At 39.0% G+C, this 25,719-nt stretch overlaps 1 protein-coding gene across 1 annotated transcript in view; it reads right to left on the bottom strand.

The window, feature by feature from the left end:
- MCF2L2 (MCF.2 cell line derived transforming sequence-like 2) overlaps positions 1-25,719 on the bottom strand; it is a 260,280-nt gene that overhangs the window by 5,471 nt on the left and 229,090 nt on the right. Inside the window, exon 26 of the mRNA XM_034662062.1 lies at positions 6,726-6,823. Within this exon, the coding sequence (XP_034517953.1) occupies positions 6,726-6,823 (98 nt within the window). The remainder of the gene's footprint in view (positions 1-6,725; positions 6,824-25,719) is intronic.

Below are 25,719 nucleotides of genomic sequence, written 5' to 3'. Positions count from 1 at the left end.
TTATGCCTAATCCCTCCCAGTAGTTCTCCAGAGTTCACTCAACAGGAGAGATCTCCAGGTTGTTTCCACAGGTACTAGGCTGGATTAGGATCATTTGTTTGGTGTCCCAGAGTGTAAATGTGGACATCAGAGCTGGTCTGTATCTAAAGTGTCCATTTCCTTTGCAAACCTGCCTTTGGCCAAGAAGAAGGGAATCACTCCTAAGCATTCAATTAATAACTTTCATATTGCACACATTCTCACAGCACCTTTTATTTATTTTTTTTAAAGTGTGTTTTCTCTTGTCAAAATCTTTGCCAGCTTCTGAGGCAGTCTGAGCCTGTTGTCTTGGATGTTCAGAGCTGCTAGGAGCTGAGGTCAGGAAACTTGAGAACTGGGAAACCACTTCCCAACTCAGCCATCAGCAGCCATCACATGTTTTGAGTTGTAAGAGGCCCACGGGGGTCAGCGGTAGGACAAGCTGAGGTATCTAGTTGGGGTCAGTTGGAGCTTGTCCATTTCACCAGAAATTTAATAGGAATTTTTCAAGAGGACTAAAATATAAAGACCCCTAACCTGTTTGTGTAGTATGGCTCTAATTTTTTAAAAAATATGCATTTCTATAGACAAAAAGTTTGGGTAAAATATTTACAGTGGTTATTTCCAGTTATGTCTGATTTGCATTTTTATTTGTCCTTTGCTTCATTACATGCTAAATTTTTCATAATCTGCATATGTATTTTTTATAATCCGAAAATGAAGCTTAAAATACTGAAAACCAATTGGTCAGATATCTAAAATAACCCACAACTTGTCTCTTGTGAGACAAGAGAAGACTGTTTGCCAGACCTTATTTTCTTTATCATAAGAGTACATGAAGTCATTCTGAATAATAATAAATAATAAAATAATGAAAGTAACCAAATCTAGGCCTAAAAGGAAATTCCCCCCAAATCAGCAAACAATCTTTACGTACTATAGTAAATGGCTCACAGATACTAAAGCAGACTCCCCCCACTCCCAAGACCCTGAGGGACCAGACAAGGGACCCACAGTTAGGCCTGTGGCTAAGGATTAGCAGACAGGCTCTCCTGTTACCTTTTGGCACAGTGATTTTTCTCATTTTACATACCTTTCAACGGCCAGGGTTTTGAAAATCAGGGATGAAACTAAATTCAGAATTCAAAGTTTTCAGTGCAATCTGGCTAGGAAAATACTATTAGCTTAACTCCTTTATGTTAACCAATAGCACCAGAAAAAGCATACTCATCTGTTCCATGACTGTCTCATCTTGAAACTGCTCAGGCTCTTAGGAGAGTTCCCACCTCACTGCCTTCCCCCATTCAGGCCTTACCACAACCAGCATGAGGAACCCCACGACCACTCCATCCTCATGCCAGCAGACATGCAGGCAAAGAAAGCAGTGGCCACACTGGAGGAAGCAATTGATCCTAATCATCGTGAGGAGGTCAGGCTGTTACCTAACAGCACCCGAGAGGAACGTGCTTGATGCTCAGGTGACCTCCTGGGACATCCCCCAATACCTCCACACCCGGCTGTAACTGTAAATGGGCAAGTGAAAGAACAATAGCCTGAGAAGAGTCTGGGACACCCACTGTGCACACCACCAGCAGAAGGTGAGAAGGAGGGGTATCTCGAGTGAGTGGGAGGGAGACGATAACAACGGTACAACCTAAAGACCAATTGCAGCAGCAGGTGGCATAGATTCAAGTTAAGTAGGATTCTTACTGTGTCCCCTGGTGGAAACTCCCCTCTTGGGAACCAAGACCTCTGGACTCACTGAGACTAACATTGCAGGGATGGGGAAGACAATGCCCTATGCAAGTCACTAGAGCGTGATAATGAGTAAGGTCACAACTCATTCAACCTCTTGCCTCCCAGATTCATATATTCTGCTTACTGAAGGCACAGCACCATACCATGGCCATTGGCTTAAGGTATATACTGCATCCTGAAGGTTAGCACCCCAACCCCACAGTGTCACGTCTAAACTGCTGCACATCCTCGCTTTCAAGAGGCTGTTCCATGGCTCTATCAGGCTGGCAGCTTCTAAATGGGGTGGTGTGTGGTCGGACTGTAGGTCAGTCCTGTGGCCATATGCCTACGGCTGAGTCTCCATTAAAGCAATGTTGTACAGTTGATCAGACGCTGCATGAGTCCTCGAACAATGACGCTGATGGAGGCACTGTGAGCAGGAAAGGCACACATGCCAATCCTGCTCAGAGTGAATTACTGGACTTCCCAGCCTGGAAGGGGTCTGATGACATCGACCGTTCTCCTCAAGGGATAGTATCCAACTGGGAGCTCCGCATCCATCTGTGCTGGCCAATCGGACAGTCAGCAGTGGCGGTAGCTATGTCGGTCTTGACGAGAGGAAGCCCATGCTGCTGGGCCCATGCATAGCCTCCCACTCGGCTGTGAAAGCGTCTCTATGAGCCCTCTGTTCTCTGATGGGCATGAACACGGTAGAGATCCTCACATTTTGAGCTTAAGTCTATAGGTCTCTGTGCCTCTTCCCCAGTCAGATCATTGTTATACTTAGGTGCTAATTATTATTCTGGAAGGAAGGGGATCTTGAGAAGGGCAACCATTGTCCTATATGTCTCATTTGAGGCTTCTGCATAATCTCTGGGGGAGAAGGGTCTCTCTCCCAATAAGGGGGGATGGGCCACTTATGCCAGCCCAGGGGGATTAAGGGCCTAGACCCAGATGTCCTCATCTCAGGCTTTACAGTCCCGCATCTTCCCTATCAGGGCATGTCCTCCCTGCTCTTCTACAAGCACTAGGAGTCTCAAATGATCAGGCAGCAGGTTTGCCTAGGCTGAGAATTCATCCTTCTCTCACATACTGCCGTGCTGTAGAAGATGAGGGGCTGAACTCTGGAAGGAGGCCCTCTGATTCTCACACGGGGCTTTAAATTGGTGGTTGATCTGAGGCCGTCACTTTCTTCACTCTCTTCAGCGCATCCATGGTGCTTAGCAATAACCTCCCAATTCTGTGGTCCTGATACTTAATATTTTCCCCAGACTTCTCAAATGCTAGAGACATCGCACCAACTGGGACATCCCTGTCCCCCTGTACCTGACTCCATGTGTCATCACAGGTGAAGATCTTAGCAACTGAACTGCTACCACAGACCAGGGCCCAGGGCTTTCCACACTCCACCTAACCAGCAGCAACGAGTCCTCATTGCCCCCTGGCCAGCAAGTGACCTAATAATGCCAGAATCCCACCCTTTCTAGGACATTTCCCAGTACTGTCTTAGGTCAGGTTTCCCAGGAGCAGGTTGCACAAGCGAGTGATGGAGAAAGGGCTTTCAGAAGAAACCTGTAAAAGCACTGAGGACAGAAGACAGGGCAGGGAAGAAGTGGGCTCCTTTCAAGTCTAGCTCCAGCCTGATCTCCTGGGAAACCCTGGACCATAGATGGCACCACAGGTGTCCCATTTGAGGCAGAAGGGCTGGCTTTTGTACCCTGAATCAGTCAGCCAATGGCTGGCTGGCCATAAGCTGCCCTTGAGGGAGGCCATAACTTCTCAGGCATTTCCTGGCTACACAGCTCGGGTCAGCTGAGGGCAATCCTCCAAAGGGCACAATTGAGAGCTGCTAGTGGCTGACCTCACAGCAGCTAGGCAGTGGGTGCATGTACCTGATAAAAAGGATGTGGGTGAGGTATCTACAGCCCCTATGACACTACTGTATGTGATTTTTTTAATTTAAAAAAATGAATAGATTTTATTTTTAAGACAGTTTTAGGTTTACAGAAAAATTGAACAGAAAATACAGAGAGTTCCCATATAATCCCTCTCCCCCTCTCCACTGGCTCCCCATACAGTATCTCCTATTATTAACATCTTGCATTAGTGTGGTACGTTCATTACAGTTAGTGAACCAGTACTGATGGGTTGCCATTAACTAAAGTCCATCGTTTACAGCAGGGTTTACTCTTTGTGTGGGACAGTTCTGTGGGTTTTGACAAATGCACAATGTCATGGATCCCCCATTATATCATACGGAATAGTTTCATCACCCTAAAAATCCCTTCTGTGCAGCCCGCTCATCTCCTCTCCCCCATATCCCTGGTAACCACTGATCTTTTTACTCTCTCTATAGTTTTGTCTTCTCCAGAGTGTCGAATAGTTGGAATCATGCAGTATGTATTTTCAGAAGGGATTCTTTTGCTTAGCAATTTGGCACTTCGGTTTCCTTGTGTCTTTTTGTGGCTTGATGGCTCATTTCTTTTTATTCCTAAATAATATCCCATTGTATGGATGTATCATAGTTTGCAACTCATTTGGGTAAATACCAAAGAATATGATCTCTGGTCTGTATGGCAAAACTATTTTTAGCTTTTGTAAGAAGCTGTCAAAATATACCATTCTGCACGGCCTCCGGCAGCGAATGAGAGCCCCTGTTGCTTCATATTATCACCAGCACTTGGTGTTGTCAGTGTACTGTATACTACTTTTCACAAAGTAACTCTTCAGGTTTGCTTCTTTTTTTGCTTTGTTTTGTTTTGTTTTGAGGTGTCAGCCAATCTTCTGAAGAGCTGACCACTTTTTGTGAAACGAACTCGTGAAAAAGTCATCCAAGTTCACATGGACACATGGTCATTCCCTTGTATCTTTCTGACTTCTGAAACCAGCCTGCGTTCTAGCACTGATGTGTGTGCATGCACGTACCAGATAACACACAGACGCACATAAACAGTCTACAGCCAAGTCCAGACTAAGACACACTTAACTGAATGTTATCCATTCTTCTGCTCATCTCACACCTTTGAGTCTGATCACTTTGAATTAGCAGGATAGACAGAAGGAAAAATAGAAAGGCACCTGGACAATCTACATCCTTATGCTTTGGATGAAGGAGTTATAACTCTATCAAATGGCTTGTGTCTGTAAATCTATAGATTATGCCACTGTGTTGGCCAACGTATGCCAATGTCTTCAAACAAATCTCTTTAAAAGATTCTTGGCATATGAAAAAAGGAGTTAAAGTCTTCAAGAACAAAATATACTTTAGGACCAGATAAGGTTGATAGGCTCAATTTTCTAACAGTCCTTGAAAATCTGAAGAGTTGCCTGTTAAATAAATAACCTGGAATAGAATTCTCAACACACATTTTCTCATCTGTAGGGCTCTAGCTGAAAGGAGAGTCCAATACCAGGGGTCTTCCTTCATTCTGAGCTTTTCAAAATAGAAAAGGATGTCAGGATGTGACTTGAGTAGAGACAGTATTGGGGGATAAAACCAATTAATTAGGACATAAAAATCTGATTTTATCTTTTCTTTAAAAAGTTTTTTTTTTTTACAAGCCATTACAAAATACCCATGGAAAACAAAACGTAACAATTTCACACCTCCCAGAGATTCTGCTATATCCCATAGAGGGATAGGCCTTATCATGCAAAGCAAATTTAGAGACTATATTATATTCTATGAACTTTCACCAGCCAAGATTTTTCTCAAGCCTTACTTTTCCTGGTCTGTATTTTCCAAACACAAAATTTTAGGACACACATATATACCCTAATTGAAAATCACTGCTTTATTTTTATTTATTTATTTTAGGGAGGGGAGGGGCAGAGGGAGAAAGAGAATCCCAAGCAGACTCCACGCCCAGCATGGAGCCCAATGCAGGGCTGGATCTCATAACCTTGAGATCATGACCTGAGCCAAAATCAAGAGTCAGAAACTTAATCAACTGAGCCACCCAGGTGCCCTGACAATCACTGCTTTATTAATTGGCATTGCCATTAATATTTGTTGACCAAGACTGCACATCCAATTTCTTATTATGTGACCATCTTCCTGTTACTTTGCCATTTCATGCTCATTAGCATCCAAGGGTCTAGAAATCTGACCAAGAAACATAACATTAGTTAGCTTTGCCCCTGAGTGGGGGTGTGGGACCTGTGTATATTTCTTCAATGACTTTTGTACTTTGCAGACACTCTATAAATGTGTTTTGAACTAAAATTCCTTCCAGAGGTCTTTTCTAAATAAATCATGGGTCTGAATACATACCTTATATCCCATCAAATTAATTATATAATAATCTAGAACCAAAATCTCAAATGCTAAATTCCCAAGACTTTGATTATGGATTCTGGTAAAGGCATAAAGTAGAAGGTCTTTTGGAAAAGGTTATCTCCAATTTAAACAGGTAGGGAAAGACAAGATGACGACAAGAGCAGCACATTTGGAGCCCCATAAACCATAACCTAGTATGTCATTAAAATATAAAGTATAAAACGCTTCCGCACTTGTTTTTCTTTGTGATCCCATACAGAAAACTGACCTGCAAAGAAGTCAGGGATGAAGTCTCATGGGGAAGCACCTAGATCAAGTGCTCCTAACCTTTCCATGGAAAGTGTGGAGAAGAAGTGAAATCTATAAATCTTGGATAGGGCAAGAAATAAAGTTGCCATGAGCCAGTGTCTTTATTCCCAAGCAGAGCCATTAGGGCAATACTCTTGTCCCTACAACCATTTCCTTAAGATGACAGCTTTTCCAAAGAGGGAGTCACTTTCAATGTGAAACATTTGCCCTTCATTTTAATTGGAGCCTAATTAGATACACATATGAATAGCATAAAACTGATATTATATCTTTCTTCTCACTCACATAATTAAGGAAGGGCTGAGACTCAGGCAATACCTTCCTCAGCTTCTAAACGGCTGGTTATCATCCATTGCTGCCCCACTCTCCCACTGGATCCTACCTTTAATCCCATGTATGCTGGGGACTGGCTCTTCCTTATGGCTGGTAGCTCTTTCCATATTTTCAATCCAGGGTACAAGTTCCACTCCAATGCCTTTGCTTTAGAGAAATATACATGAACATTGAACCATAGGAAAGAATGGCACATGCATTCCTCCCTATACCAGCTGGAGTGGTGCTGGCTCACCCAGGTTCTCCTAAAGTCTCAAGGACCTGCTTTATCCTCCTCCTTCTCTTTAGTCTAAGACTTGGCCCCGCTCTGTGCATGACATTCAACAATGGAATGCTCAATGGACAACACTTGCTGGATTATAGAGTTAACTTCTAACTGGCTGCAAGTCTTTTTTCTTTTCTTAAGATTTTATTCTTAAGTAATCTATACAACCAACGTGGGGCTTGAACTCACAACCCTGAGGTCAAAGTTGCATGTTTACCAACTGAGCCAGCCAGGCGTCCCTGGCTACAAGTCTTAAAGTGGGAGAGGTGAGGAGGAGGAATCCCCTTTCATCCTCTCATAAGCTGTTTCATTGGCTCACTATAGCTCCCTCCTTCCCTCTTTTCTGTCCTAAAATGCCAACAATTAATAGTAACTCTTTTGGGTTAGACTAGCTCAACAAATAAACACTTGCTAGGTGCTGGAGGACTGAGATGAATGAGATGTGTCCTGAGCTAAACTGCATCACCCCTGACTCTGCTTGCAGAGTAGTCTGCCAGTCTGACGTGATTATTCAATGAGTTCTTTTATTTGTTTATTCACTAAACATTTACTGAGCACCTATGAGTGCCAGGCCCTTGTATAATATGAGGCCCAAGGGAAGCTAAAACTACTAAGACAACCTTCATGCTCTAGAGGAATTCATGGTCTAGTGGGGAGAAAAACTTAAACACATCATAAAATTATAATATAGCCTGTTAGATGCTGTAATAGAGTAACTCTGTGAGAGTGTGGATGCCTTGCCCAGAGCGTACAAGGTTATTATGCTCAGCAATCCCAAGGGTTAATGATGGTACAGGAATGAACTGGGATGATAATCGGTTATGTGTAAGAGCTTTGTAAAATGCTAGACAGACATACGGTCCTGATATTCCTGATCCTGAAACCTCCCTCCCCCATTGCCTGATGCTTCTGAGTCTATGTTCTGTCCAGGAAGTCTCTTCTCTCAAGGACCAGCCCAAGGCTCTGCTCTGGTCTGCTGCTGGAAAGTTGTGTGAAACTGATGCTCTGCTTGCCAGTCTGTAAAAGGAAGGTGCTGGACAATGCTTCTGGGCCTGTCTTTGAGTTCAGTAGGGCTTTTCTTTTTATCTACATGTTAGGTCTGTTTCTGCTTTTTTTTTTTTTTTTGTACTTTTCATTCCAGTGACTTATTTATTTTCTAACTGGAAGTATGTACCTCTTAATCCCCTTCACCTATTTTCCCTATTCCCCACCCAACACACTCTGGCAACCACTAGTTTATGTTCTCTATATTTATCAGTTATTTCTTTTTTGTTATTGTTGCTTGGTTGGTTGGTTTTTTAGATTCCACATGTAAGTGACATAAAATACTTGTCTTTCTTTGACTTATTTCACTCAGCATAATACCCTCTAGGTCCATCCCATGTTGTTGCAAATGGCCAGACTTCATTCTTTTTTATGGCCAAGTAATATTCCATTGTGTATATATACCACTTCTTCTTTATTCACTCATCTATCTATGGACACTTAGGTTGCTTTCATATCTTGGCTATTGTAAATAATGCTACATTAAACATAAGGGTGCATATATCTTTTTGAATTAGTGTTTTCATTTCTTTTGGGTAAATAACCAGAAATGGAACTACTAGATAGTATGGCACTCTTATTTTTAGTTTTTTGAGGAATCTCCATAATGTTTTCCATAATGGCTGCATCAACTAATATCCCTGCTATGCTTGAGGGTTCCCTTTTCTCCCTGTTCTCAGCAACATTTGTTATCTCTTGTCTTTTTGATACTAGCCATTCTGACTGGTGTGAGGTGGTATCTCATTGAGGTATTGACTTATATTTCCCTGATGTCTTCTTTGGAAAAATGTCTATTTGGGTCCTCTCATTTTTTAATTAGATTGGACTTTTTGGCATTGAGTTGTATGACTTCTTTATATATGCCTTATTGGATATATCATTTGCAAATGTTTTCTCCCATTCAGTAGGTTGCCTTTTTTGGTTTGCTGATGGCTTCCTTTGCTATGTAGAAGCTTTTTAGTTTTATGTAGTCCCAATAGTTTATATTTTTGCTCTTACTGCCTTTGCCTGGGAAGACTAACCTAGAAAAATATTGCTAAGGCTGATTTCCAAGAGATTATTGCCTATGTTTTCTTTTAGGAATTTTGTGGTCTGGGGTCTTACATTTAGGTCTTTAATCCACTTTGAATTTATTATTGTGTATGGTATAAGAAAGTGGGATAAAGAAAGGGGGGGTAATCAGAAGGGGGAATGAAACATGAGAAACTATGGACTATGAGAAGCAAACTGAAGACTTCAGAGGGGAGGGGGTGGGGGAATGGGATAGACTGGTGATGGGTAGTAAGGAGGGCACGTATTGCATGGTGCACTGGGTGTTATACGCAACTAATGAAGCATCGAACTTTACATCGGAATCTGGGGATGTACTGTATGGTGATTAACATAATATAATAATAATAATAAAAAAAAGAAAGTGGTTCAGTTTCATTCTTTTGCATATAGCTGTCCAGTTTTCCCAACATTTATGGAAGATACTGTCTTTTCCCCATTATGTGTTCTTGCCTCCTTTGTTATAGATTAACTAACCATATAAGCATGGGTTTATTTCTGGGCTGTCAATTGTATTCCATTGATCTGTATCTATTTTGTGCCAATACCATACTGTTTTGACTACTATAGCTTTGTATTAAATCTTGAAATCTGGGATTGTGATAGCTCCAGCTTTGTTCTTCTTTCTCAATATTGCTTTGGCTTTTGTGGTTCCATACAAATTTTAGGATTATTTGTTCTAGTTCTGTGAAAAATGCTATTGGTATTTTGATAGGGAATGCATTAAATCTATAGATTCCTTTGGGTAGTATGGACATTTTAACAATATTTTTTCTTCCGATCCATGAGCTCCATATATTTTTCCATTTATTTGTGTCATCTGATTTCTTTCATCAATGTCTTATAGGTTTCAAAGTATAGGTCTTCCATCTCTGGTTAAATTTATTCTTAGATATTGTAATCTTTTTGATGCAATTGTAAATGGGATTGTGTTCTTAATTGCTCTTTCTGCTATTTTATTAGTAGTGTATAGAAACACAACAGATTTCTGTATGTTGATTTTGTATCCTGCAACTTTACTGAATTCATTTATTAGTTCTAATAGGTTTTTTTTGGGGGGGGGTGGAGTCTTTAGAGTTCCTATATAGTATCATGTCATCTGCAAGTAGTGAAAATTTTACTTCTTGCTTGCCAAATTGAATGCCTTTTATTTCTTTTTCTTGCCTGATGGCTAGGACCTCCAGTATTATTTTGGTTAAAAGTGATGAGAGTGGACATCCTTGTCTTTTCCTGATCTTAGAGGAAAAGATCTCAGTTTTTCACTGTTCAGTATGAGGTTAACTGTGGGTTTTTCATATATGGACTTTATTACGTTGAAGTATGTTTCTTCTAAATCTACTTTGGTGAGAGATTTTTATAGTAAATGGATGTTGAATATTGTCAAATGCTTTTTCTGCATCTATTGAGATGAATGTATGATGTTTATCCTTCATTTTGTTAATATGATGTATCACATTGATTTGCATATATTAAACCATCTTTGTATCACTGGAATAAATCCCCTGATTGTGGTGAATGACCCTTTTAATGTATTTTTGAATTCAGTTTACTAATATTTTGTTGAGGATTTTTGCATCTATGTTCATCCCCTGATGAACATCCCCTAATATTGGTTTGTAATTTTTTTTAATAGTATCTTTTTTTTTAAAGATTTTATTTATTTATTCGACAGAGATAGAGACAGACAGCGAGAGAGGGAACACAAGCAGGGGGAGTGGGAGAGGAAGAAGCAGGCTCATAGCAAAGGAGCCTGATGTGGGGCTCGATCCCATAACGCTGGGATCACGCCCTGAGCCGAAGGCAGACGCTTAACCGCTGTGCCACCCAGGCACCCCTTTAATAGTATCTTTAGTTTTGGTATCAGGGTAATGCTGGCCTCATAGCATGAATTTGGAAGCATTCCTTCCTCTTCTATTTTTTGGAATAGTTTGAGAAAAGAGGTTTAACTCTTTTTTAAATGTTTGGTAGAATTCACCTGTAAAGCCATTTGGACCTGGACTTTTGTTTGTTGGGAGTTGTTTTTGTTTTTTAATTACTGATTTAATTTTGTTACTAGTAATTGGTCTGTTCAGATTTTCTATTTCTTTCTGATTCAGTCTTAGAAGATGGTATGTTTCTAGGAATTTATCCATTTCTGCTAGGTTGTCCAATTTGTTGGCATATAATTTTTTGTAGTAATCTCTTATAATCCTTTGTATTTCTCTAGTGTCAGTTGTAACTTCTCTTTCATTTCTGCTTTTATTGGAGTCCTCTCTTTCTCTTGATGAGCCTAGTTAAAGGTTTATCAGTTTTGTTTAATTTTCAAAGAGCCAACTCTTAGTTTCATTGATCCTTTCTATTTTTTAGTCTATATTTTACTTATTTCCACTCTGATCTTACTACCTCCTTCCTTCTACTAACTTTAGGTTTTGTTTTATTTTTCTAGTTCCTTTTTTTAAAGATTTTATTTATTCATTTAGAGAGAGAGCACATGCACACACAAGTGGGGGCAGAAGCAGAGGGGGAGGGAGAGGGACAAGCAGACTCTGTTGAGCATGAAGCCCCATGCAGGGCTCAATCTCACGACCCTAAGATCATGACCTGAGCTGAAACCAAGAGTTGCTTAACTGACTAAGCCACCCAGGTGCCCTCTAGTTCCTTTATATGTGAGGTTAAATAGTTTATTTGAGATTTTTCTTCTTTCTTGAGGTATGTCTCTATCACTATAAACTTCCCTCTTAAAAGAGCTTTAGCTGTGTCGCAAAGATTCTGAACTGTAGTGTTTCCATTTTCATTTGTCTGCAAGTATTCTTTCGTTCTTACTTTGATTTCTTCATTGACCCATTGGTTGTTTAGAAACATGTTATTTAGCTTCCATGTTTTTGTGTTTCTTCTAGTTTTTTCCTATAACTGATTTTTAAAGATTTTTATTTATCTATTTATTTGTTTTTCATTTTTTTGAGAGAGAGCTGGGAGATGGGGGAGGGACAGAGCGAGACTCTCAAGCAGGCTCCACACCCATCATAGAGCCCAATGTGAGGCTTGATCTCATGACCCTAAGATCATGCCCTGAGCCGAAACCAAGAGTTGGACGCTTAACCAATTGAGCCACCCAGGCACCCAATTTTTTTCATTTTTAAGTAATCTCTACACACCACATGGGGCTCAAACTTACAGCCCTGAGATCAAGAGTTGCATGCTCTACTGACTAGCTAGCCAGGTGTCCCTCCTGTAACTGATTTTTTTAGAGGGAAGGGGCAGAGGGAGAGGAGAGAGAGAATCCCAAGCAGGCTCCACACCCAGCTTGGAGTCCAATGCAGGGCTCAATCTTACAACCCTGAGCTCATGACCTGAGCTGAGATCAAAAGTTGCATGCTTAACTGACTGAGCCACCCAGACACCCCTTGATTTTAATTTCATATTGCTGTGGTTGGAAAGGATGCTTGATATAATTTCAATCTTCTTAAATTTATTGAGACTTGTTTTTTGGCCTATCATGTGATCTGTTCTGGAGAATATTCCATGTGGGGTTCTGCTTCTTATCTAGATTTTACATTACTGTCACAACCTAGGGAGCATAGTGCTAGGACTTGAGAAGGGCTTGAGAATGTATTTCTGAATTGTTAACTGAATAAATGTCATGTCCTCATAACAAACACGTGTCTTTTTTGTGTGGGGCAGAGCAGGGCAGGGTGATTCAGTTAAAATCTAAATTGTCAATCAAGAACAATTTTGTTAAGATGTCCTTTCTTACTAAGTTGATCTACAGATTTTACACAATACCAAGCAAAATTTCAGCAAGCTTTTTTGTGGAAATTGAAAAGCTGATTCTAAAATACATACAGAAATGTAAACAATGTAGAATAGCCAAAACAACTTTAAAAAGGAAGAACAGAATATGGAGGTGGAGTAGGAGGACCCTAGATTCACCTCATCCCACAAATACAACTAGATAACTGTCAAATCATCCTAAATACTCTAGAAATTGACTTAAAGACTGACAGAACAAACTCCACAACTAAAGGGAGAGAAAAGGCCACACTGAGGAAGGTAGCAAGTGCAGAGATGTGGTTTAGGGGAGAAAGAGATCACAGCTGCTGCAGAGGGAAGGGAGTCATAATCGCAGAGAAGGGTGAGAGAGAGAGGAGCACACAGGGGAATGCACAAGGAGAACGTTTCCCCATAGCCACTGGCTTGGAAAATGAGAGGGGCTGAATTTTCATGAGTTCTTGCAACCAGCAGGGCTGAAAGCCTGAAATCTTAAAGATCAGTGGGCTTGGCTGGGATAGAGCCTGGAGGACACCGAGCTGCTCCTGGAGAGAAGGCAGGCAAACAACCCTGGACCATACAGCATGACAATAGTGATCTGAAGAATGCCTGAGGCATACAGTGGAGAGACTATTTGCTCTTCTTAGAGTGTGTTCCTGAGAGGTGGCATTCATGGAGAAGCCTCTCTGGAAACAAAGGAGATAGTTGGTGTCATTTCCCTCCCCCACCACTCAGCATAAATATAGAACCACCTGCAGGAAGCAGTTCCAACACTGGCTGCCTAACTTGCTTACACCAAGCCCCAACCCATGCACTCCAGTGGAACTACTCTTCTCAGGCACAGTTGCCTCAGTCCCAGCTTGGTGGGCCCCTCTCCCAGAAGACCAGTACAAACCCTTGCCTACACCATGTCTCCCAGTCAGACAGTTTTGCAAGGCCTCAGTTCTGGTGGAGGTGGTGACAGGTCTCATTTCACAAGCAGACCAGAGCACACTTAGCTAACACTTGCCACTTTCAGGCCAGGGACCAAACACTGCTCACAGCAGTCAAGGAGAACCTCTGCAGATGACTGGCCTGAAGGATAGAGCAGCCAGAACACAATAGCAGAGTGCATGCAGCACACACTGAAGATACTACCTGAAGCACCAGGCCCAGGGTGCTACATGACCTCTTCTTTATAAGACCATTATTTTCAGAAGCAGAAGATATAACTGGTTTTTCTAGCATAGAGAAGAAGACGAGACCTAGAAAAAATGCCAAGATGGAGGAATTCATCCCAAATGAAAGAACAAGATGAGGCCATGGCCAGAGATCTAAGTGAAACAGATATAAGTAACTTGCCTGATAGAAAATTTAAAGAACTGATCATAAGGATACTCATTGGGCTTGAGAAAAGAATAGAAGATATCAGTGAGACATTTACCACAGACATAAAAAAGCTAAGAAAGAATCAGTCAGAAATGAAGAGTGCAATAAGTGAGATTAGAAACATGCTTGATGCAATGAAAGCAGGCTGAAAGAAGCAGAGAAATGAATCAATGACCTAGAAGACAAACTAATGGAAAGCAAGGAAGATGAACAAAATGAGAGGAAAAAACTTATGCAAAGTGAGAATAGACTTAGGGAATTTAGTGACTCCATCAAATGTAATAACACTCATATTGTAGGAGTCCCAGGAGAAGAAGAGAGAAGAAAGGGGGCAGAAAATTTATTTGAAGAAATAATAGCTGAAAACAACCTAATCTGGGGAAGGAAACAGACATCCAGATTGAAGAGACACAGAGAACTCCCATTAAAATCAACAAAAGCAGGCCAACACCAAGACATATGGTAATTAAATTTGTAAAATATACTGATAAAGGAAAAATCTTAAAAGCAGCAAAAGAAGTCATTAATTTATAAGGGAAAGCCCATAAGGCTAGCTGAAGATTTTTCAACAGAAACTTGGCAAGCCAGAAGAGAGTGGTATGATACATTCAAAGCGCTAAATAGGAAAAATCTGCAGCCAAGAATATTCATCCATCAAGGCTATCATTCATAATAGAAGGAAAGAAAAAGAGTTTCCCAGATGAACAAAAACTAAAGGAGCTTATGACCACTAAACCAGCCCTGCAAAAAATTAAAGGGGACTCTTTAAGTGGAAAGGAGAGACCAAAAAGTGACAATATAAAACCAGGAAACACAAAATCAGTAAAAATTAATATTTCTGTAAAAATTAGTCAAGGAACTCACACACACAAAAAGGATATAATATAATAACATATGCTTAAAACGTGGGGAGGAGAGGAGAAAAGAATGGGTTCAAACTTGAACAACCATCAACTTAATATAGACTGTTATTTGCAGAAGACATTATATACAAACCTAATGGTCACCATATATCAAAAAACACTAATAAACATTCAAAGAATAAAGAGAAGTAAGTCCAAATATGTCACTAAAGAAAATCAGCAAAATGTGAGAGAAAGGTATGCAAGGATCAGAGAAAATCTCCAGAAACAACCACAAAACAAGTAATACAATGGCAATAAATACATATCTATCAATAATTGCTGTGAATGTAAATGGACTAAATGCTCCAATCAAAAGACATAGGGTGTCAGAATGGATTTAAACAACAACAACAAGAAGACCCATCTATATGTTGCCTACAAGAGACTCATTTTAGACCTAAAGATACCTGTAGATTGGAAGTGACAGGTTGGAAAAACATGTATCATGCAAATGGATGTCAAAAGAAATCTGAAGTAGCAATAATTATTGGACAAACTGTACTTTATTTGTTTTTTTAATTAGGCTCCATGCCCAGTGTGGAGTCCAATGCAGGGCTTGAACTCTCAACCCTGAGATCAAGACCTGAGCTGAGATCAAGACTCAGATGCTTAATCGACTGAGCCACCTAGGTGTCCTGGACAAACTGGACTTTAAAACAAAGACTGTAACAAGAGACAAAGAGGGGCATTATATAATAATAAAGGGGACAATCCAACAAGAAGATAAAACAATTATAAATATTTATGCACCCAACATGGGAGCACCCAAATATATAAAACAATTACTAACAAACATAAAGGAAATAATCAATAATAATACAACAATAGTAGGAGACATTAACACCCCTCTTACATCAATGGACAGATCATCTAAACACAAAATTGACAAGTAAACAATGTCTTTGAATGACACACTGGACCAGGTGGACTTAACAGATACATTCAGAACATTCCATCCTAAAACAGCAGACTATACATTCTTTCCAAGTGCACACAGAACATTCTCCAGAATAGATCACATATTAGGTCATAAACAGGCCTCAACAAATGCAAAAAGATTGAAGTCATACTATACAAACTTTTCTGACCACAATGCTGTGAACCTAGAAGTGAACCCCATGAAAAAATCTGGAAAGAGCACAAATACATGCAGGTTAAACAACATACTACTAAACAATGAACGAGTCCACCAATCGTCCAACACCTTTGGGAGACAGCAAAATCAGTCTTAGGAGGGAAGTACATAGCAATACAGGCCTACCTCAAGAAGGAAGAAAAATCTCAAGTAAACAACCTAATCTTATATCTAAAGGAGCTAGAAAAAGAACAACAAATGAAGACTACAGCCAGCAGTAGGAAATAATAAATATTAGAGCAGAAATAAATGGTATAGAAACTTAAAAAAAAAAACAGATCAATGAAACCAGGAGCTGGTTCTTCAAAAAATTAATAAAAGTGATAAACCTCTAGACAGACTTATCAAAAAGAAAAGAGAAAGGATCCACATAAATAAAATCACAAATTAAAGAGGAAAAATAACAACCAATACCACAGAATACAAACAATTATAAGAGGATATTATGAGAAACTGTATGCCAACAAATTGGATTATCTACAAGAAATGGATAAGTTTCTAAAAACATATAAATTACTAAAACTGAAACAGGAAGAAATAGAAAACTTGAACAGACCAATAACCAGCAGAAATTGAATCAGTAATCAAAAACTCCTAACAAAGAAAAGTCCAGGACCAGATAGCTTTACAGCTATCTGTAGAATTCTCCAAACATTTAAAGAAGAATTAATACAAATTCTTCTCAAACTATTCCAAAAAACCAAAGAGGAAGGAAAGCTTCCCAATTCATTCTGAGGCCAGCATTACCCTAATACCAAAACCAGACAAAGACACCACAAAAAAAAAAAAAAGAACTAAAACTAATATCTCTGATGAACATAGATGCAAAATCCTCAACAAATATTAGCAAACCAAATATAACAATACATTAAAAGAATCATTCACCATGATAAAGTGGGAAACCTTTATCAGTATTCACAAATCAATCAACATGATACATCACCTTAATAAAAGAAAGGATAAGAATCATATGATCATTCCAACAGATGCAGAAAAACATTTGACAGAGTACACATCCATTCATGATAAAAACCCTCAACAAAGCAGGATAGAGGGAACATACCTCAGCATAATAAAGGCCATATATGAAAAACCCACAGCTAATATCATCCTAAATAGGGGGAAACTGAGAGCTTTTCTTCTACAGTCAGGAACAAGACAGGGATGTCCACTCTCACCACTTTTATTACTAGTACTGGAAGTCCTAGCCACAGCAGTCAGACAACAAAAAGAAATAAAAGGCATCCAAACAGGCAAGGAAAAAGTCAAACTTTCACTATTTACAGATGACAAGATACTGTATATAGAAAATCTGAAGACTCCACCAAAAAATGCTAGAAATGAATAAATGAATTCAATGAAGTCAGCAAATACAAAATCAGCGTACAGAAATCTGTTGCATTTCTTTTTTTCTTCTTTTTTCTCTCTTTTTTTAAAATTTAAATTCAATTAGCCAACACATAGTACATCATTCAGTTTCAGATGTAGTGTTCAATAATTCATCAGTTGCATATACCACCCAGTGCTCATCTCATCACATGCCCTCCTTAATGTCCATCACCCAGTTACCCCATCCCCCGACCCACCTCCCCTTCATCAACCCTCAGTTTGTTTCCCATAGTTAAGAGCCTCTCATGGTTTGTCTCCCTCTCTGATTTCTTCCCACTCAGTTTTCCCTCCCTTCCCTTATGGTCCTCTGCACTGTTTCTTATATTCCACATATGAGTGAAACCATATGATAATTGTCTTTCTCCAATTGACTTATTTCATTTAGCATAATACCCTCCAGATCCATCCATGTCAAAGCAAATGCTAAATATTCATCCTTTCTGATGGCTGAGTAATATTCCATTATATGTGTGTATATATATATATTATATAATTATATATATATTATCATTTATTATATTATATATTATAAATTATATATATATATATATATAATATATATATATATATATATATATATCACATCTTCTTTATCCATTCGTCTGTCAAAGGACATCTTGGCTCCTTCCACAGTTTGGCTATTATGGACATTGCTGCTATAAACATTGGGGTTCAGGTGCCCCTTTGTTTCACCACATCTGTATATTTGGGGTAAATACCTAGTAGTGCAGTTGCTGGATTGTAGGGTAGCTCTATTTTTAACTTCTTTTTTTTTTTTAAAGATTTTATTTATTTATTCGACAGAGAGAGAGCCAGCGAGAGAGGGAACACAAGCAGGGGGAGTGGGAGAGGAAGAAGCAGGCTCATAGCAGAGGAGCCTGATGCGGGGCTCGATCCCATAATGCCGGGATCACGCCCTGAGCCGAAGGCAGACGCTTAACCGCTGTGCCACCCAGGCGCCCCTCTATTTTTAACTTCTTGAGGAACCTCCATACTGTTTTCCAGAGTGGCTGTACCAGCTTGCATTCCCATCAACAGTATAAGACGGTTCCCCTTTCTCTACATCCTCACCAACATTTGTTGTTTCCTGTCTTCTTAATTTTAGCCATTCTGACTGGTATAAGGTGGTATCTCACTGTGGTTTTTTGGTTTGTATTTCCCTGATGAGAAGTGATGTGGAGCATTTTTTCAGTGTCTGTTGGGCATTTGTATATCTTCTTTGGAGAAACATCTGTTCATGTCTTCTGCCTGTTTCTTGACTGGATTATTTGTTTTTTGGGTGTTGAGTTTGGTAAGTTCTTTATGTATCTTGGATACTAGCCCTTTACCTGATAAGACATTCTCCCATTTCATAGGTTGCCTTTTAGTTTTATTGACTGTTTCCTTTGCTATGCAGAAGTTTTTTATCTTGATGAAGTCCCAATAGTTCATTTTTGCTTTTGTTTCCTTTGCTTTGAAGACAGTCTAGCAAGAAGTTTCTGCATGGCATTTCTATACATCAATAATGAAGCAGCAGAAAGGGAAATCAAGGAATCAATATTACTTACAATTGCACCAAAACCAATAATATATCTAGGAATAAACCTATCCAAAGAGGTGAAAGACCTATACTTTGAAAACTACAAAACACTGATGAAAGAAATAGAAGATGACACAAAGAAATGGAAAGACATTCCATGCTCATAGACTGGAAGCACAAATGTGGTTAAAATGTCCATACTACCCAAAGCAATCTACACATTTAATGCAATCCCTACCAAAATACCACCAGCATTTTTCAGAGCTAGAACAAACAATTCTAAAATTTGTATGGAACCACAAAAGGCCCTGAATAGCCAAAGCAATCTTGAAAAAGAAAAGCAAAACTGGAGACATCACAATTCTAGACTTCAAGTTATATTACAAAGCTGTAGTAATCAAAACAAGATGGTCCTGGCACAAAAATAGACACATAGATCAATAGAACAAAACAGAAGCCCAGGAATGAACACACAAATATATTGTTAATTAATCTTTGACAAAGCAGGTGAGAATATCCAATGAGAAAGACTGTCCCTTCAACAAATGGTATTGGCAAAACTGGACAGCAACATACAAAAGAATGAGACTGGACCATTTTCTTATACCATACACAAAAATAAATTCAAAATGGATTAAGCACTTAAATGTGAGACCTGAAACCATAAAAATCCTACAAGAGGACACAGGCAGTAACTTCTTTGACATCAGCCACAGCAATTCTTTCTACATATGTTCCCTGAGGCAAGGGAAACAAAAGCAAAAATAAGCTATTGTAACTACATCAAAATAAAAAGCTTCTGCACAGCAAAGTAAGCAACCAACAAAACTAGAAGGAAACCTAAGGAATGGGAGAAATATTTGTAAATGACATATCTGATAAAGGGTTAGTATCCAAAATACATAAAGAACTTATAAAACTAAATACCCAAAACACAATCCAATTAAAAAATGGGCAGAAGACATGAATGGACATTTTTTCAAAGAAGACATACAGATGACCAACAGACACATGAAAAGTTGCTCAACATCACACATTATCAGGATGATGCAAATCAAAACTACAGTGAGATATCATCTCACAGCTGTCAGAATGGCAAAATCAACAACACAAGAAACAGCAGGTGTTGGGAAGGATGTGGAGAAAGGGGAACCCTCTTAACACTGTTGATGGGAATGCAAACTGGTGCAGTCATTCTGGAAAACAGTATGAGGTTCCTCAGAAAATTAAAAATAGAACTACCCTATGACTCAGAAATTATACTACTAGGTATTTACCCAGAGGATACAAAAATACAGATTGGAAGGGGTATATGCACCCTGATGTTTACAGAAGCATTATCAACAATAGCCAAACTATGGAGAGAGCCCAAATGTCCACTGACTGATGAATGAATAAAGAGGAGGTAGTATATATACACAATGGAATATTACTCAGCCATAAAAAAGAACAAGATCTTGCCATTTGCAAGGACATAGATGGAGCTAGAGAGTATAATGCTAAGGGAAATAAGTCAATCAGAGAAAGACAAATATAATTTGTGATATAATTTCACTCATACATGGAATTTCACTCATATGTGGAATTTAAGAAACAAAACAAATACGCGCAGGGGGAAAAAAGGAGGGGGGAATAAACCAAGAAACAGACTTTAACTACAGAGAATAAAGTGATGATTACCAGAGGGGAAGTGGGGGAATGGGTGAAATGGGTGATGGAGTTAAGGAGTGTACTTGTGATGAGCATCAGCTGTTGCATGTAAGTGTTGAATCGCTAGATTGTACACCTGAAACTAATATTACACTGTATGTTAACTAGCTGGAATTTAAATAGAATTTTTTTTAAAGGAAAAGCAATGTTGAAGGATTTGATTTTAAGGCTTATTATAAAGCTACAGTAATCAAGATAGGAAGGTATTGATGTCAGGATAGACAAATAGATCAATGGACCAGAATAGAGCATCCAGAAATGGATGCATTTATATAACTAGTCAACTGGAGAAATGGTAATGGACTAACTGGACACCAATAAACAAAAAACTGAACTTTGATCCATGTTTCACACCATATACCAAAACAAACAAACAAAAATCTCAAAATGGATTAGAAACCTAACTGTAAAACTACAGAGATAATCTCTGTGACCTTAGACAAAGATTTCTTAGGCACATAACAAAAATATGATCCATAAATTTTTTAAAACTTGGATTTCATCACAATTAAAATCTTCTGTTCTTCAAAAGATACTCTTAAAAAAAAATTAAGTATACTCCATGCCCAACATGGGGCTTGAACTCACCAATCCTGAAAGACCCTGAGACTGAGCCAGCCAGGCACCCCCAATAGATACTCTTAAGAGTATGAAAAGATAAGCCCCACACTTAAAGAAAATATTTGCAAAGCATAAGTCTAATAAAGGATTTGTATCTAGGGTATATAAAAATGAACCTCTCAAACTTAATAATAAGAAAACAATGAGCAGAAGTTTTGAATGGACACTTTACCGAAAAAAGATATATGGAGAGCAAAGAAGCACATGAAAAGATGCTTGACCATTAGTCACTAGGAAAAAGCAAATTAAAACCTCTATAACCTACTATTCTACACCAATTATAAGGCTGGCTTAAAATTAAAAGACTGACCACATCAAGTTTGGTGAGGAATGTGGAACCAGTGAAACTCTCATGCGCTACTGTGGGAATAAAGATGGTATTACCAATTGGGAAGATAGCAATTTCTTAAAAAGGTAAACATGTACCTGCCATATGGCCTAACCATTACACTCTTAGGTGATGACCCAAGAGAAACAAAAACACACGTCCACAAGAACACTTATACGTGAACATTAATAGCAGCATTATTCAAAACAGCCCACGCAAGTGGAAATATTCACTAACAGGTAAATGGATAAAGAAATTGGGCTATAGCCAAACAATGGAATACTCCACCTCACTTAAAAACGATGTACTATTGTTACACAGAGCAACATCAATGAATCTCAAAATAATTATGCTGAGTGAGAGAAACCATACCAAAGTACATGCTATATGATTCTCTTTATGGAATGATAGAAAATTCAAACTGATCTATAGTGACAGAAAGAAGATCAGTGACCACCTGGGAAGCAGTGGGAGATAAGGGAAGGGCAGGAGGAAGGTAATACAAAGGCACATTTGGAAACTTTTGGTGTTCATTATCTTGATTGTGGTGATCCTTTCACAGGTATATACATGTGTCAAAACTTATCAAATTGCATACTTTAAATATGTGCACTCTACTATGTTAATTATAAAGTTGTTCTAAAAATAATAGTTTGGGGTACCTGGGTGGCTTAGTTGGTTAGGCATCTGACTCTTGGTTTCAGCTCGGGTCACTATCTCAGGGTCCTGGGATTGAGCCCTGCGTCGGGCTCCACGCCCAGCACAGAGTCTGCTCATCCCTTTCCTTCTGCTCCTCCTCCTGCTCTCTTTCTCTCTCTCAAATGAATAAATAAAATCTTTCAAAAAATAATTTAAGGCCTCTGCCCATAAATAAGCTAAAATGCATATTCCAAGCCATTAACCCTAGCTACCCTAATTCCACCGTTCTAGGGTAGGACCCAGATATCTACATTTGTAACAAGCCCTTCAAGTAATTCTAATGCAGGCTATCCCTAAAACATCCTTTGTGAAACTATGGTAAGGATTTCTAGAACAATCTTGTGTTGCTTCTGGGGAAAACAAGTAACTTTTTCTACTGGGGTTGTTACATCTTCCTGTCATATGCCTCTAGAGCATTCATAGTCAATTACCTTAACACATATTTAGCACAGGATTAATAGTTTAAGAGTAAATCATAGTTTTTCCCCATATTACCTTTATATAAATTAAAATAAACTATACAATGCAGTTATTATTTCTTGGCAAAGGCCAATAAAGTTTAAATAAGGAACTTACATCACTCGGTTGTTGTGACAGAAAACTGATGTGGTGGTTTTCCAGTCACGGTTCCTAGTTTATCTTTTTCCTCATCTCGTCACGCATACCCACCCTTGCATCTTCCTGTCCAACAAATGGTCAGAGAAGACCCAGAAAGAATGTGAAATGGTTGCATTCCTGATAGGTCTCTGAGGACAAAGTTTATCTTTTCATATTTACATAACTTTCCTTACCAAACACACAAATCATTGTCAGTAAAATGATAAGAGATCGATTTTCCACATGCGACTAGCATTTCTTTGCCCTCACAACATTACCTGAAGTAAATATCTGAACTCGATGCTTGTAGATTTTCCTACCAAATATACCTGCTGCTATGAGGATCAACTGAAAAAACAAATGTGAAAGGGCAAAGCCTACTCAAAGATGATTGTTAATTATTAAAAGGAGTAAGCAAGTGATACCTGTGAAAACGGTGCAGGAAAAAAACCTTCAAAAATCCTCTCCTCCATGAAAACATAGAAAAAACTGGCAAAAATAGTCAGAAACAATATTTTCAGAACACTAGAAATTAAACAAAGGCTTAGAGCAACCAGGAGAACATTTATTCAAGAAAAATGGCTAAATCTTAATATGAACAGTGAGCTTTGTGGTGTTTTGGCTGCTCTGTTCTCAACCTACCCCTTCTTGATGGTAGCCTTAGAAATCAACAGCCTACAATCATGGTGAAAATTAGCAATCTGGCAACCATAGGAGGGGGCAGAACAGGGTTAGAATTCATTTAAAATCTCATTCCCAGAGAACTGTCATTATTTGACTTGTTTGGAGGTTCCTTGGGATACCCTACTTACAAGGCTATCTTTATTAGACCTATTCATAGCTAGAACAGTGTGAAAAACATTTTTCCCGGGGGCATTTATTGAAAATTACTAGAGGCAATTGTTTAACTTCCTGGCTGCCTACTAGAAGCACTGGATAACAGCTGGGGCAAAAATAGGCTAATTGAATGTTTAAAAGGAAAAGCTTGGGAATGAGAGGTCCATAGTGGCTTTGAAAAGCTCCCAAATATTCCTGAGAATCTAGAAGACCATGTACAAATGCCCAAGTATGTGTGCATGTTCAGGACAAATCTAAGAAGGCCTTATGCTCTCATCTCTGGTGGGGAGAAATCTGGGGAATCCGCACAAACAGGAAGTGAAGGCTAAGGTGGAATTGTCACCTGCTTGGCTGTCTGTTGAAGGTGTGCTGAAAGTGCACCCCAATATCGACACAGAGCTCATGGCAAAGACTGGAAAAATTACTAAATAAACAAATAATAACAAAATAACAAACAGTACCAACAAAAACCACTGGAGGCGGAGACTCCGATTTCTAAAATTGCCACATTATGTTATTAAATGTCCAGTTTTCAACAGAAACATTGTAAGCCATGTAAGGAAACCAGAAAGCATGACCCATATATTAAAAAAAAAAAAAAAAAAGCAATCAAGAGAAACTGTCCCTGACTCTAAGAAAATTAGACTTCCTAGACAAAGACTTTATTTTTTAATAATATTTTTTATTATATTATGTTAGTCACCATACAGTACATCCCTAGTTTTTGATGTAAAGTTCCATGATTCATTACTTGCGTATAACACCCAGTGCACCATGCAATATGTGCCCTCCTTAAAACCCATCACCAGCCTATCCCATTCCGCCCCCCCGTCCCCTCTGAAGCCCTGTTTGTTTCCCAGAGTCCCTAGTCTCTCATGGTTCATTCCCCCTTCTGTTTACCCCACCTTTCTTCTTCCCTTTCTTCTCCTACCGATCTTCCTACTTCTTATGTTCCATAAATGAGTGAAACCATATGATAATTGTCTTTCTCTGCTTGACTTATTTCGGTTAGCATTATCTCTTCCAGTCCCATCCATGTTGCAGCAAATGTTGAGAAATTGTTCTTTTTGATGGCTGAGTAATATTCCATTGTATATGTGGACCACATCTTTTTAATCCAGTCATCTGTTGAAGGGCATCTCAGTTCCTTCCACGATTTAGCTATTGTGGACAATGCTGCTATGAACATTGGGGTGCATATGGCCCTTCTCTTCACTACGTCTGTATCTTTGGGGTAAACACCCAGTAGTGCAATGGCTGGGTCATAGGGCAGCTCAATTTTTAACTTTTTAAGGGACCTCCACACTGTTTTCCAGAGTGGCTGTACCAACCTGCATTCCCACCAACAATGTAAGAGGGTTTCCCTTTCTCCACATCCTCTACAACAATTGTTGTTTCCTGCCTTGTCTATCTTTGCCATTCTAACTGGCGTAAGGTGGTATCTCAGTGTGGTTTTGATTTGAATNTGGTATCTCAGTGTGGTTTTGATTTGAATTTCCCTGATGGCTAATGATTTTGAACATTTTTTCATGTGTCTGTTAGCCATTTGCATGTCTTCATTAGAAAAGTGTCTGTTCATATCTTCTGCCCATTTTATGATTTGTTTGTTTCTTGTGTATTGAGTTTGAGAAGTTCTTTGTAGATCTTGGATACCAATCTTTTATATGTAGTGTCATTTGCAAATATCTTCTCCCATTCCGTGGGCTGCTTCTTAGTTTTTTTGACTGTTTCCTTGGCTGTGCAGAAGCTTTATATCTCGATGAAGTCCCAAAAGTTCATTTTATCTTTTGTTTCTCTTGCCTTTGGAGATGTGTCATGAAAAAAGTTGC

The sequence above is a fragment of the Ailuropoda melanoleuca genome, chromosome 1 (genome assembly GCF_002007445.2).
Source record: "Ailuropoda melanoleuca isolate Jingjing chromosome 1, ASM200744v2, whole genome shotgun sequence".
In the NCBI taxonomy this organism is placed as follows: domain Eukaryota; kingdom Metazoa; phylum Chordata; class Mammalia; order Carnivora; family Ursidae; genus Ailuropoda; species Ailuropoda melanoleuca.
Note: the sequence above shows the minus strand (reverse complement) of the source record. Positions and strands in the feature narration are given on the sequence as shown.